Below are 13,487 nucleotides of genomic sequence, written 5' to 3' on the forward strand. Positions count from 1 at the left end.
CGAGGGGGGGCAGCCAGATGTTTGCCGCCGCTTGCCTCACCTTGTCTCCACAAGGACGACAAAGTTTGTTGACTTATAAGTCATCAAACTTTCCTTCATTTCAACCGTGAATCAATCACAATGTGGTTAACTCTGCCAGAGGCTGCGTGTGTTGATTGTTTATTAAGCGCTAAATCCAGTGGATCAGAGCTGTAATGCAAGAGCCGCACCACAGGACAGAGAGCCGTGACTCGAGAGCCGCAACGCGACAGACCCACTTGAGAGCCATGATACTGCAAGAGGCCTAACATTTGTGAGCTTTGACTTGTGTTCGAGAACAAACAAACGCAACCGCAAAAAGTTACCGGTAGTCACCTTTTCCCACACTAAGATCTAGCCAAATTGACATAAAACTGAAGAAGTAAAATAATCCGATGCCTCTATCAGAAGTCTGACATTTTCTTAATGTTGCTGCTTCACCTTGTCATTTGAATTATTAAGCACTTTATTTATATATTTTTTTCCCACCCTATTTTTTTTAATCAAGGTGTCTTTGTCTGGAACATTTTTATTTAGCACCTGAGCCACCAGTTTGGCTCACTTACCTGCGGAAGTCATTGAGCAGCCTCTGGCAGCAATGCAGCTTCTGCTCCTGCTGCGACGCTATAAATAGCAACATGTCACTCCCGTCCACCCCAAATGTTGACCTGCTGCGTTTTGTTAGGAACGCGGGACATGACTTGCCGTTATTGAGCAGCACGGCTGGAGAACGCAATGCTGTTCGCCATCACGAAACCTTTCCTTTGTTTTAACTTTGAGAAATGTCATACAGGTATAAACTGTCGACGCAGTTAGCAAGAAGCTAATGTAGCACTAAGCCGTCTACATCCATACTCTGTGTTTCTTCTTGTCAAGTAGCTTATCACAAGATAAACTCAAAAGATGCAATTGACAAGCCTATGGCTAGCTCGTGGTTAGAATGAGAAGCTAATAATACAGTCTAAATTTAACGAGAATATGACAGCTAGCAAGCCAGACTAGCCTGTTATTGGCTACTGCAAAACCTAGCGGCTTTGCCGTTCGTGCTTTTCATTAAAACTATAAATCAGTACTTAAGTAGTTATATTTTTTAACTACAGAATGCTTACTCGATTAATTATTTGAGGATTACTTTTAAATTTGAGTGTAGTCATATTATTCTAGCTATGGGTACTTTCTGACTTGAGTACAGTTTCTGGCTACTGTACCCATCTCTGGTTATAGTGCTGTTTAGGTTAATCCTGAAATGCCACCCCATTTATGGGGGAATATTGTATGTTATGTCCAGATCATGTCTCGTCATTCACAGTGTCTGCACCTAATATACTGTCCTGTTTGTTGTCTCTACTCAGGGTACAAACTGATAGGAAGTCACTCAGGAGTGAAGCTTTGCCGCTGGACCAAGGTACTAGACGTGAGCTTTTAAAAACCCTTTTGAGTAGCATGATTGACAGCTAAAGTTTTTCTTATTTTTATTTAAAGTCCATGTTGCGAGGCCGAGGCGGCTGCTACAAGCACACCTTCTACGGCATTCAGTCCCATCGTTGCATGGAGACCACGCCCAGCCTGGCCTGCGCCAACAAGTGCGTCTTCTGCTGGAGGTGAGACCACCATCGACTCCACATTCCTCGCGTATGTCCTTAGTGGGATTTGGCAGAAATCGACTTGAGTCAAAGCGATATCGTAAAGGCATCAGTCTGAGGCTCCGAGCTAATTGAAGTATCAAAAGAGTAAGTCGATTATTGCTACAACACACATTTTTAAGTGATCATTTATTTACAGGATTGTACATATATTAGAAATCAGCAGTGAAATGTAAAAAAAAAAAAAGAAAAAAAAAAGATGTTTGAGTGAAATTTGTGTCGTCGTCGCCGTAAGCAAGCAGCATGCGGTGAGAATGAGGCAAAAACACTAAAAGGTGGATGCTGCTGAGTCATTGCAGCGTTGGCGACTGGCGAAGTGTTTGTCACCCCCCGCTGAAAGGTTGCTGTCAGCGTGCCGCTCCCCCTGTCGCCACATGTACGACATTTTGTCCAGACGTCGCAATGAATGGCGACAGGAAATCAGCAGCCGCGCCCCCCCCCCCCCCCCCCCCCCCGCCGTGTGCAACCACCGTGCACCACCTCCCTGCTGACAACCTGCAGAAAATGTCTTGGGTCATCGTAGGGTCAGCTTGCTGACATTTGAACAAGTGTTAATATCCAAAGGACAACAGGACTTCTTTGGAATGTAGAATCATTGAAGCAAACAATTCTGTTTTTTTTCTTCTTCTGATATTGCATTGTGAAGATTACAGTAAAGTAGTCTCCAGGTAATGCCAAAGTTAATGGAGATCCTAATAAATGAAATGACTTTGTACTCTGAAAAAAATCTTACTGTTACTCTTAAGATTATGACTGCAGTGCATTTGTTTAAAAATACAGCTTTATTCTTGTTAGGCTGGAATTTTTTTCACTTTTGCAATTTCTTTTCTCCGGTGGGATGAGATTACTGTATTTTTTGTAAAATGACATTTTCTTTACTTAAAAATTTCGTTTTTTATCTCGCCATTAAAAAAAAAAATCTAGATAGTGTCTATATTGTATTATATTTTTATCACGTTTTGAACAACTTTATTTCCTCAATATTACATCACAAAAAATCTTGTAAAAAAAAAATTTGTGTTTAGGCTCGTAAACTGTCACTTTTTCCCCCCGTCAAAATAATGTGACTTTATTATCCTAAGATTGCAGCTTTTTTCCCCCCCCTCACATTTTAGAACTTATTTGGTTTGCTTTGGTAATATATAACTTAATCTCATAAAATGACAAGTTTTTTTTTTATTGAATTTTTTTTTAGTTTTAAAGGTGCACTTTGCTGTTTAAAAATGTAATATTAAAGCTTTTTCTACATCATGCATGCTCCACCTATACCCAGACGAGTACGAAGAGCCCTGACTGTTTTACTCTGACTGCACCTATCAGCTTTTATCTTCCCTTTATAATAGAGTGTGCGGACCCTGCACACTTCACAGTTTCTTTGGGGAGGGGAGGGGCGAAGTTTTTCTTACATCATTTGAAGTCATGTCTTCCTTTGTCAACTGTGGCTGTTGCTTTAAGATCGTGCACGTACTCTCACGCGCACCATTAACGAGCCTGACACAGATGCTGCAGTTACACTTTGGGCCATAGGTGGCAGTCGCGAGTAAAAAAAAAAAAGTATCAAGCTGCAAGATCCTTTAATCTCCTAAATAAAACTTTGTTATAAAATGCAACTCCATTCTTGAAATATTACATATTTTAAGACCCTTTAATTAAAAAAGTGACTTTAATTAGCAAAATGTGACTATATATAGGAGAACTGGGCCGGTTAGCGGAAAATCCACGTATAATTAACAAACATTAAAATGCATTGAGTAAAGTAAAAGCGTCGATGAAACCTATTTTGACTTTTTTTGTTGGTTTTGTGTGTGCGTGCTTGACCTCAAGGCACCACACAAACCCAGTAGGCACCGAGTGGCGTTGGAAGATGGACCCCGCTGAGAAGATCCTGCAGGACGCACTGGAGCAGCATAGGAACATGATCCGACAATTTCGAGGTCAGTGGTGCAACATGCAAAGAAAAGCTGAAGTTGAAATGACGGCACTCGTGCGTTTTGGCCCACCAGGCGTCCCCGGCGTGAAGTCGGATCGTTACGAGGAGGGTCTGACGGTGCAGCACTGCGCTCTGTCCCTGGTGGGCGAGCCCATCATGTACCCTGAAATCAACCGCTTTGTCCGCCTTCTCCACTCCCAACGCATTTCCAGCTTCCTGGTCACCAATGCTCAGTTCCCCGAGGAAATCAGGTAGCGTTGGCGATTGGTATCATGACTTGCATCGGTTTATTTGTCAGATTAAATTCAATTAAAGGTAAAAATTTTAATTTTTCATAGACACATGTCATTGGTCCTTTATATTGATTTCAAATTGCTTTTTGTATGTTAAACTGTAAATATTATAAATTCATATAAAAAAAAAAGTTATATTTTTGTTAATATAGTTATCCGGAACCGATGAATTGAATTGACATTATTTACAATGAGAAGTATTGCTTTGTTTTTTTTTGTACAATTCGGTTATAGTCAAACTTTTTGGACCGGATTGATTGCAAAATCTTTTATATGTATGGCAAATCGAGTTTCCCCATTGAAGTGAATTCAAATGCCATTAATCCTTTCCACGCGACTCTGCTTCTCCATCCTCCTCCTCCTCCTCCTCCTCCTCCTCCTCCACAATGTCTGTGGGAGTTAGTAATTGTTGAAGGCTGAGTAGTAAGTAGGCTATGTGTTGCTTTCAGGAGCTTGGAGCCTGTCACTCAGCTATACGTTAGCGTGGACGCCAGCACCAAGGAGAGCCTGAAGAAGATCGACAGGCCGCTCTTTAAGGACTTCTGGACACGATTCCTGGACAGCCTCAAGGCTCTGACTGAGAAGGTCAGACCACTTAACCACATGACATGACAAACTTGATTCCTATCATTATTGTAGTTGGTTGCAGTTTTTTTTACTTGAAGAAGATGACCTTTTAAAGAATGCAATCCCAGTATTAGGGAATAAAGTCTACATGAGCATTTTGGCAGTCACTAATTAAAAAGTTCATCTTTTTTTTAAATCTATCTGATAATTTTTTTTTGTTTTTTTTTGGTCTTCATTTTTAAAGAAAAGTCATTACGTTGTATTTTTCCACAAATAATCAAATCACATTACCAGAACAAGAATAAAGTTGCATTTTGTCCTGGGAAAAAAAGTATTACTTTGATAGTATTTTTTTTTTAGCTTGGGGTAGAAAGTTGTAACATTATCAGAACAAAAGTATATTTTTTAGACATATTAAAAAAAAAAAGTTGCACATTTCTTGTCATGTTGGAGGGAGGGAGGGATCATTGATTTTTTTGTTCTGTTTTTTTGGTTTTCAAGAAGCTTTTTTTTTTTTTTTGCCACAATTCTATTATTTTTCTGTGAGGAAAGTCTTACATTTCAGATTAGAAAAAAAAGTTATATTTTTGGGAAAAATAATTATTTCAATAGTCATAATTTTCCCAAATAAGATATGATACGAAAATAGTAAAATTTTATGCCTTTTATTAGGAATGGTGTTATTTTTCCTACTGGTATTTTAAAACGGTTATATAGTTTTCAGAGAAAAAAAAACATAATTATGTTTAAGTTAAATTATACTTCAAGTGTAATATTTTTTTTCATAAAAAACAAATCCACAAACTTGTACCTTAAGGCATTTATGTTTTTTAAAGTTATATTAATAGTTGTGTTTTAGAGAATAAAGTTACATTTTTCATTTTTTGCAGTCCTTTCAGTCTTACAAAGTTTTTTCTCAAAGTAATTTTTTAAAATTCCATTTCTAAAGAAAAAAATACTTTATTTTAGTCAAACTCTTATTTTAAGTTCAGGTTTTTGAAAGGTTTAGCTTTTGCAAGAAGTTCTTTCTTATTCAGAATTTTTTAATTTGACTTTTTTTTTTTTTTTTTTGAAACGGTACGTATATTTCTGATAGTCATTACACATTTACATTAATCGTAATTTGCGAGGGAACCAGTGATGTTTGTGTTGCTTGACCACAGCACTGACATTCATTGGCCACTACCTATAAAGTGTGTGTTTGTGTTTGACTGCGTCAGACAGTAAATGCCAAAACACTTTACTGGCTTCGATCCACTCTTATCAATGGCTTTAAAACGTCTGATTTTTGTGTTCGTTCCCACTCCATGTGAGGCTGTGCCAGCGTGCGTCCATTTCTATTTACAACGTATCCGTGTCTCGCGGGACCCCCCGGATAAAAGGTCGTGCTAGCCTTTTTCTTTTCAAGAAAAGAAACAAAAGTCCATTAGCACAGCCGGCGTCCTGCGGCTGCCTGGCCTGCCTCAGTCGATACTCTAAAGACAGAGTTGTTTACATTTTACCCCAGTTTAACATTGGGATATGTTTTTGGCCCATCCGGTACAGGTAAACATTTCAAGTAAGGTTGAACAATGGATTCAATTCAAATTCAAATTGACTAGTATACCGTATTTTCCGCACTATAAGGTAGTTTAATTTTCTCAAAAACCGACAGTGTGCCTTATATATGGATCAATATTGGTTAAGTAAGCTTCATCTAGTGGATGCTTAACGCAACCCCAGCCACCACAGTATCCTTCTATTCTATGCGCCTTATAATGCGGTGCGCCTTATATATGGAAAAGGTTTTTGAATAGGCCATTCATTGAAGGTGTGAAAAATACGGTACAATTTTCAAATTGCAATGCTGCAGTTTGGTGAAGAAAAACAAAACAACTCAGCTTCATTTCAGTCAGTTGGTAGGCTTTTATTTTTTAGATTTGTATATTTTTTTAATGTAATTTAATAGGGGTCTTGATCAGTTCTATGCTCAATAAGCGCAGTCCATGTTTACTTATCGTTGTTTCATGATACAGTACATGAAAAGTTGAAGTGATAAAGCCACAGGTTTGTTGGCATTTATTGTTTTAATCGGTTTATGATTATGACTTACTGACTTATGTTTACGGCACACTTTTTTTGGGTAGAATTTTGTGACGCTGTTTTAGCGAGCACTTAAAAGGACTACAAAACAAAGTGTTTAGTACGGTAAGTTAACAACTGTAATTGAAATAGATTAGTAAACTCTTCCATATATAGATTCATGGTTAATTTGCCTTTATTTTAGAGTAGGCCTCACCTATAAAACCAAAATATTTACTGTATATATAATAAATCTGATACTTTTTAGTGTAGTACATATTAATTTATTGCTTGTGTTTATTAAAAATAAATGGGAAGAGGATCTTGAAAAATGATTGCTTACTAAATTGCAATCACATTATTAAGGGCGAGAAATTGCAATGAGATTACTTTTCGAAATCGTTCAGCCCTACTCTAGAGAGACTAAAAAATAAATGTTTTACCAAGGCATTGACCAGTATCATCTGATGGTATGATAACGTGCAAAAATATTGCAGTTTCACCCATGTCACGACATTGCAATTACAGCTCTATTATCGCTCTCTCTCTCTCTCTCCATCCGTTTCTTCTTGCTACTCTCTTCCACTTGTTCACTCTCCTCCACCACCTGTTCTCTCTCTCTCTCCCCCACCTGCTTTCATCTCCCCTCTAGAGTGAGTGTGGCACTCAAGCTGCTAGTACATTTTTTTTTCAGTGTGCTGCAGGTTGTCAACAGGTTTTTAAAACTGGTCTTATTTATAGAAGGGTTGCACAGTATTAGAAAAGGACATCGCCCTCAAACATGAAACAATGATATGCATTTTTAGTGCCAGTACTTGTAAATACTTTGGCAGAGCATAAGCAGTTGTCCAAAATAGATGTTCAGAGCACTTGCTTCAAGCTGTTACTTAGTCGCCCCCCCCCCCCCCCCTAAGATATTTACTGTGTGTGTGCGTGCGTGTGTGTGAAAAAGACAGAAAGGAAAGTGAAAAAATATCTTCCATTGTATTTGATTAGACTTTTAATGTATATTTCTATTCAGTACAACACTAGTGATTTTATTTTATTTTTTTAAGGTACAGTTTTTGGGAGGTGTTATTGGGGGCTAGAACGGATTACATATTTGCAGTTCTACACTCACAAATTCATCTGTTGGCAGATTTTTTTGAGGGAACCCATTTTCCGTTATTTGCTGAAAAACACACCGATATTAATGTTTATAAACTCAGACCAAAGCCATGTCCAATATATTAACATAGCTTTGGCGCCATCTTGTGGCAGAGGAATTATTAAAGTGAGGGAAGAACCATTTTGTCAGGCCATAGCCTTGTCTAATAGGGGAAAACTAAAGTTTTTGCTGCCATCTTGTGGCATCTGTAGGCATTTACGAACCTTTTTGGATGGGCATCATTTAGTCGCAGATTTTTGCGAATAGTGAATATATTTTTTTAATTGGTTACCAATCTTCCCAACAATAACTTGACTAATGCCATATAAATTGATTTTGTATTATTATTAAACAATAAAACCACAACAGATATTGGTATTTTTGTCCACTTTTGGGTCACCATCCTAGCTAGCCATTCGGCGGTGAGTTCCTCTTGGCATAATTTGTGGCTGTGCAGCTAGTTTACAAATGTGCTTGTTATTTTGTTTTGAAAAGTAATCACTGCCAAATCCAACAAAATTCAGAAAACTTAGATATCTACGATAAAAAATCTGTGATACAGTGAGACAACGAAAAGTGAACCAAAATATAACAAGGATGAAATGCAAGGGGCAATTGCTTATACGCAATCACATGAGGTGATTCTACATTTTATTTGATTTTCACAGTCATTACAGCCCTTTGAGGGAAACCACAAATACCATGTGGACCATGGTGAAAATGAGTTTGACACCCCGGCCTACGTCATCCTGCACCATTCAAACACCAGTCGTCCATTTTTTTTCGCCTCGTTTTTGTAATCCGCCCAGGGAAAGTTCACAGTGTACAACATATTCCCTCATCCAATTGCTTTTGTTGTAGCATTAAAATGCCGGGCGAGCCCTCCTTTTCCATTCTATTTCCATTACCCCTCTCTGCGCTCACTGCAGCGCTGCAGCGTCTTTCACGCGGAACATCGAGAGTTGTGTTCCCGGAATCAACAATCAACTTCTGGCTAGGCACCAAAGGGGAAGGTGTTTTGTTTTATTGCAATTTACATTTCAGGACGACCTTGATCGTTCCCCTCCCCAGCCTACTCTTGTGCTACAAACAATCTTCCGCTTCGTGTAACATTTCTAATGCATATGAGTGGAGTCATGTTGATGTAATATTTTTACTAATATATATATATATATTTATTTTTTATTTTTTTTAAGATTTATTTTTCTAATACAGTGTATCCCTGTATACTGGATTTGCATTTTATTTGCATTTAAAAATAAATAAATAATTCTTAAGGTGTTTTTTTCCCATTTATCCCTGTTTAGTGTGAAAAAACGCATATTGAATCTTTATCAGCATTTTTTGAAAAATGTTTAGGGGTTTAAATATCCCCCCACCCCTCCCCCAGTGCATTTCAATGGTCGTCAATTACAGTATATGCAGATTTTTGCTATTTGTGGGCGGGGCTGGTCCCCATCCCATTGTATTTAGATAATTTTTTTTGCGGTATTGTAGTTTTAGATTTGCTTTGTAGTATTATTTGGCTAATATTATTCTGCTTTTAATTTTGTTTTGTAAAAAAAAAAACTCCAATATTTTTGTTGTAATATTTTGATATATTTCTCCTATTTCTGTTTGTTTGTTCTTTTTACAACAATTTTTATATTTTTCCTTATTTTCTACTACTAATTAAAATGCTTGGAAATAAGCATTATAGTCAGATTTATGTATTTATTTTCTCCAATATTTTGTTGTAATCTTCTGTTTTTGTAATATTTAGATGGTTTTTTTTTTCGGTGTAATTTTGATTCTTTCAGTCTCATTTTCTACTTTTTCAAATAATCGTCTGTTTAAAAAAAAAAAAATTGTGTTTGTTTTGTTAAACTGTTTAATATTTTTGTTGTAGATTTAATTGTACTAATGTTTTTTTTTTTGTTAGTTTTTTTTTTTTTACTCTAATTTTCTTCTAATAATTTGTATACGTTTCTGTAATATCTGCCATATTTCTGCATTTTCCTAATGCGTGTGAATGTGTTTTGTCTGGTCCAGAGGCAAAGGACGGTGTACCGGCTGACGCTGGTCAAGGCGTGGAACGTGGAGGAGATGACGGCCTACTCAGAGCTCGTCGCTTTAGGGCAGCCAGACTTTATCGAGGTTAAGGTAGGATATGGTTTTGTCATTGTTCTTGTGTGTTTGTGTGTGCGCTTTTATTGGAGTGCATCCACATGGCGAGCGCCTTGAGAGACATCAGACAGCAAAGCCTCTTTTGATAATGCGCGTGAATGCCAAGAGCGGCTGGCTGAAGAAAACTGGCTGGCAAGAAATCTGTCGTCTGTGTTCACTTCAAAGTTCTACAATTAAAGAGCTGGAAGCGAATTTTGATTTTTTTTTTTCCTGCAGATTGTCCAAATCTGTCTAAATACTTATGTTGTACTTTTGAAATTTTTAAATATTCTTTTATTAGTAGTTTTATTTGTAAGATTTTTGTTGCAATACTTTTGTCATAAACACAAATTTTTATTATGTAATTTTAAGATTTTTGCATGTTTAGAATGTTTTTTTATCAGAATAGTAATAGACAGATTTTTGTTTTTAACTTTTAATTTTAACGATTGCTAATATTACAGTAATATTTTTGCATTTTCTTAATTTTTTTAGTACTCAGGTATTTTTGTGACAAATTATTTTTGTCTCAATATTTTTAGATTTTATTTTATTTTAATTCTAATATTTTGTCATGCTGCTTTTGTGATATTTTAGTTTTTAATATATTTTTTCACATATTTTATGTTGTCTACTGTATTTGTCAATATTTTTTCTTTTATATTTAAAAAAGATCTTCATATTTTTGTCAAGTTTTTCTAATTCTAATGTAATTTTTTGTTCTCATTTTTACAACAAGTTGAACATTGTTGCTAAGGCTCATTTATGTCGGCACAAATGTACGTAAAGATTTGCAATGAGTTAAAAGTATTAGAATAAACTAAACTAACCTAAAAGCATCTGAAACGAAATGCGAGTAAAAACTCAAATCACAACTTGTTGTCTTCCAAGTATAAAAGCCCAGGAAAATCGTATCTTGTCAAATATTAGGAATCCTTTTTAGCGCAGCCAAACAGACAAGAAGGTTTTATTATTTAACAACGTGCGGGACCTTTTGCATGCGAGTCTATTTATTTTTGAACAAGTCGATGAATAATTGACTCAGTGAGGGACTGTGACACGTGTCCTCATCAGACAGCGTTTGTCCTGTTGTCAGCAGCTCAGGCTGGATTTCTCCAGTGTCGCAATTGGGTATGCGTAAAGAGAAAAAAATCGGATGTACAAATCGCCCGCTTTCAAATGTGGATAAAAATACGATAATAAGCTCAGATCAGATTTTTTGTGCAGGTGGAGAAACCACATATGTCCAAATATGATCAATTTAATATTTGCATGCGTCCGAGCCTGACCTGGATGTTGACTATAATGTAATAACACTGCCAGAAACACTTACCCTGCGTTTGCTGTGAACATAGCATTAGAAATATAATTTAAAAAAAAGGTGGTATTTAATACAGTGTTGCTCAATGTTAGCAGGGGATTGTTCCCGATCTGTGCAGCCAAAAGGGAAAATCTGTGAGTCATTGCCCTCCCCCCCCCCAACAAAAAGGTATAGAATTGCCTATAGATACCACAAGATGGTGGCAAAGCACTACTTTTGTCTAAATGAAGCTCATCGCTTCACTTCAACTTCAAGTTCCTTGTACCACAATGTCATAAAATTATTCCAGTGCACTACTTTTGTCTAAATGAAGCTCTTAAATTCAGTTCAGCTTAGTTCCTTGATGCCACAAGATGGTGGCAAAGCACTGCTTTTGTCTAAATGAAGCTCCTCAATTTACTTCAATTTAGCTTCTTGACGCCAAGTTGCCTCAAGGTCATTCCAAAACGCTACTTTTGTCTGAATGAGGTTCCTCCATTTAATTCAGCTTACTTTGTTGGCACCAAAATGTCACAAGCTGGCAACAAAGCACTACTTTTGTCTTAATGAAGCCCTTCAATACGCTTCAACGTAGTTCCTTGACACCAAGCTACCACATGATGGGAACAGAGCACTACTTTTGATTAAATGACTGTTCTCAAGTCACTTCAACTTAGTTCCTTGGCACCAAGTTGCCACAAGATCGTTCCAAAACAATACTTTTTGTCTTACTGAAGCTCTTCAATTCAGTTCAACTTAGTTACTTGAATGAAACCAAGATAAAAAAAAGTATTTTTTTTAAATGCAGACCACTGTGTTTCTGTACAAGATCAAAAATGTCCACAAACAGATTGAAAGGTTTGTAAAATCCAAGTCCTGATGATTAAATAAATCACCAAACTGGCAAATGCATTTTTTTCTCCCTCCAGGTACTGACTTGGTCTCACAATGCACTTAAATTATTTTTTGTTGTGCCATTGCAGAAGCAAAAGAGCATGCGAGGCTCTTTGTTAGCATTCATGAGGCAGCCTCTCGCGGGAACACGTCCTCTTTTGCTCTCATTCGTAATCAAGAGCCCGCCGCATTCCCCCCAGCCTATTACTTCCCCGAGGGTGAGCCCGGAGTCCATCTGTGGTAATCGGGCAGCAGAAGGGCCCCCAAATGATGATGGAGGGCGGGAGCGAATGGCCGCCTCGCACGTGTGACAAACTGGAGTAAATAATTGAACAAGTTGCTACGCCACGGCTTCATTTTTCTTGAAAGTTTCGCGTGAGGCTTTTTGTTTTTGTGCAGGTGCAGGAGGAAAAGCTCCTCGCAGGTGTTTGCGCTGTGGTTGTTTTGTCATTGGAAAAAGAGGAATTGTGGAGTATATGGAATAACACTGGAGGGGCAGTGCAACACAACTACGAAGCATTTGTCAACAACAGTGTTTACACACCTAATTAGTTCAGTGATTTGCAGGAAAGCCAAATATTACAAGCGTTTTGGGGCTAATGTTTACTTTATTTTAGTTTAGTTGGTCAAAACAATCACCAGTCAAAACAAATATTTTGTATTTCTAATATTTTTATAATGTATTTTTGTCATATTAGTAGGATATTTTTTGTAATTTTATATTTTTTCTTAATGTTATATTTTGCTTTTTTTATTTCTGCTTTTTTTTAATTTTAGATATTTTTATAATGCATTTTTGGTTTATTGTAATTTTATTACTTTTTATAACTATTTTTTTTGCCGTTTTGCATAATAATTAAGTTTTTATATATCATTTGTTGATTATTTAAAAATATATATATTTAGGTCATTTTCTTGTATGTTTAGATCATTTTGTACTCTTTTTATTTTTATTTTTTATTTTTATATTCATTTATAATATATTTGTAATTTTAGATGTATTTGTTTATTTTTGTCATAAAATAGATTTAAAAAAATATTTTTTTTCCTAATGTTTTTCTTTTTAATTTAGTTGTGTTTGATATCTAATTGATTTTAGGTATTTTGTTGTTACTTTATTTATTTTAAAGCATCTCTCCCGGCTGTTCAGCATTTTGTGGCATATCATGGTCCTACACTCAAGACGCAATTCTAAATTCAGCCTTCAGAAAGGACTGTAATACTGTGGGGATTCGCCGCAACGCACATTTCTGTTTATACTGTAAATTTTCTATTGCTGTAGAAAAATGCGGACGCTGCTGCATAATATATAAAGTGTATGTGTGTATCCATGTGAGGAGAGGAGAACACTGTAGTGCATATAAAGTACAGTCGTGAGTCCAGGGACGTATCACTGTAGTTAGAAACAAAACTTTCTGGCTTAGTGACAAGCATGTGTGTGTGTGTGTGTATGTGAGTGTTTGCTGTAATGAATTGCGTTTTTTAGAAT

The 13,487-nt window shown here is 36.6% G+C and overlaps 1 protein-coding gene across 1 annotated transcript in view; it reads left to right on the top strand.

The window, feature by feature from the left end:
* tyw1 (tRNA-yW synthesizing protein 1 homolog (S. cerevisiae)) overlaps positions 1 to 13,487 on the top strand; it is a 31,189-nt gene that overhangs the window by 6,710 nt on the left and 10,992 nt on the right. Inside the window, exons 9-14 of the mRNA XM_086081457.1 lie at positions 1,371 to 1,423; positions 1,501 to 1,619; positions 3,486 to 3,595; positions 3,665 to 3,842; positions 4,334 to 4,469; positions 9,691 to 9,801. Coding sequence (XP_085937583.1) covers positions 1,371 to 1,423; positions 1,501 to 1,619; positions 3,486 to 3,595; positions 3,665 to 3,842; positions 4,334 to 4,469; positions 9,691 to 9,801 — 707 coding nt within the window. The remainder of the gene's footprint in view (positions 1 to 1,370; positions 1,424 to 1,500; positions 1,620 to 3,485; positions 3,596 to 3,664; positions 3,843 to 4,333; positions 4,470 to 9,690; positions 9,802 to 13,487) is intronic.

The sequence above is a fragment of the Leptonotus elevatus genome, chromosome 7 (genome assembly GCF_054856555.1).
Source record: "Leptonotus elevatus isolate MCC_2025b chromosome 7, RoL_Lele_1.0, whole genome shotgun sequence".
In the NCBI taxonomy this organism is placed as follows: domain Eukaryota; kingdom Metazoa; phylum Chordata; class Actinopteri; order Syngnathiformes; family Syngnathidae; genus Leptonotus; species Leptonotus elevatus.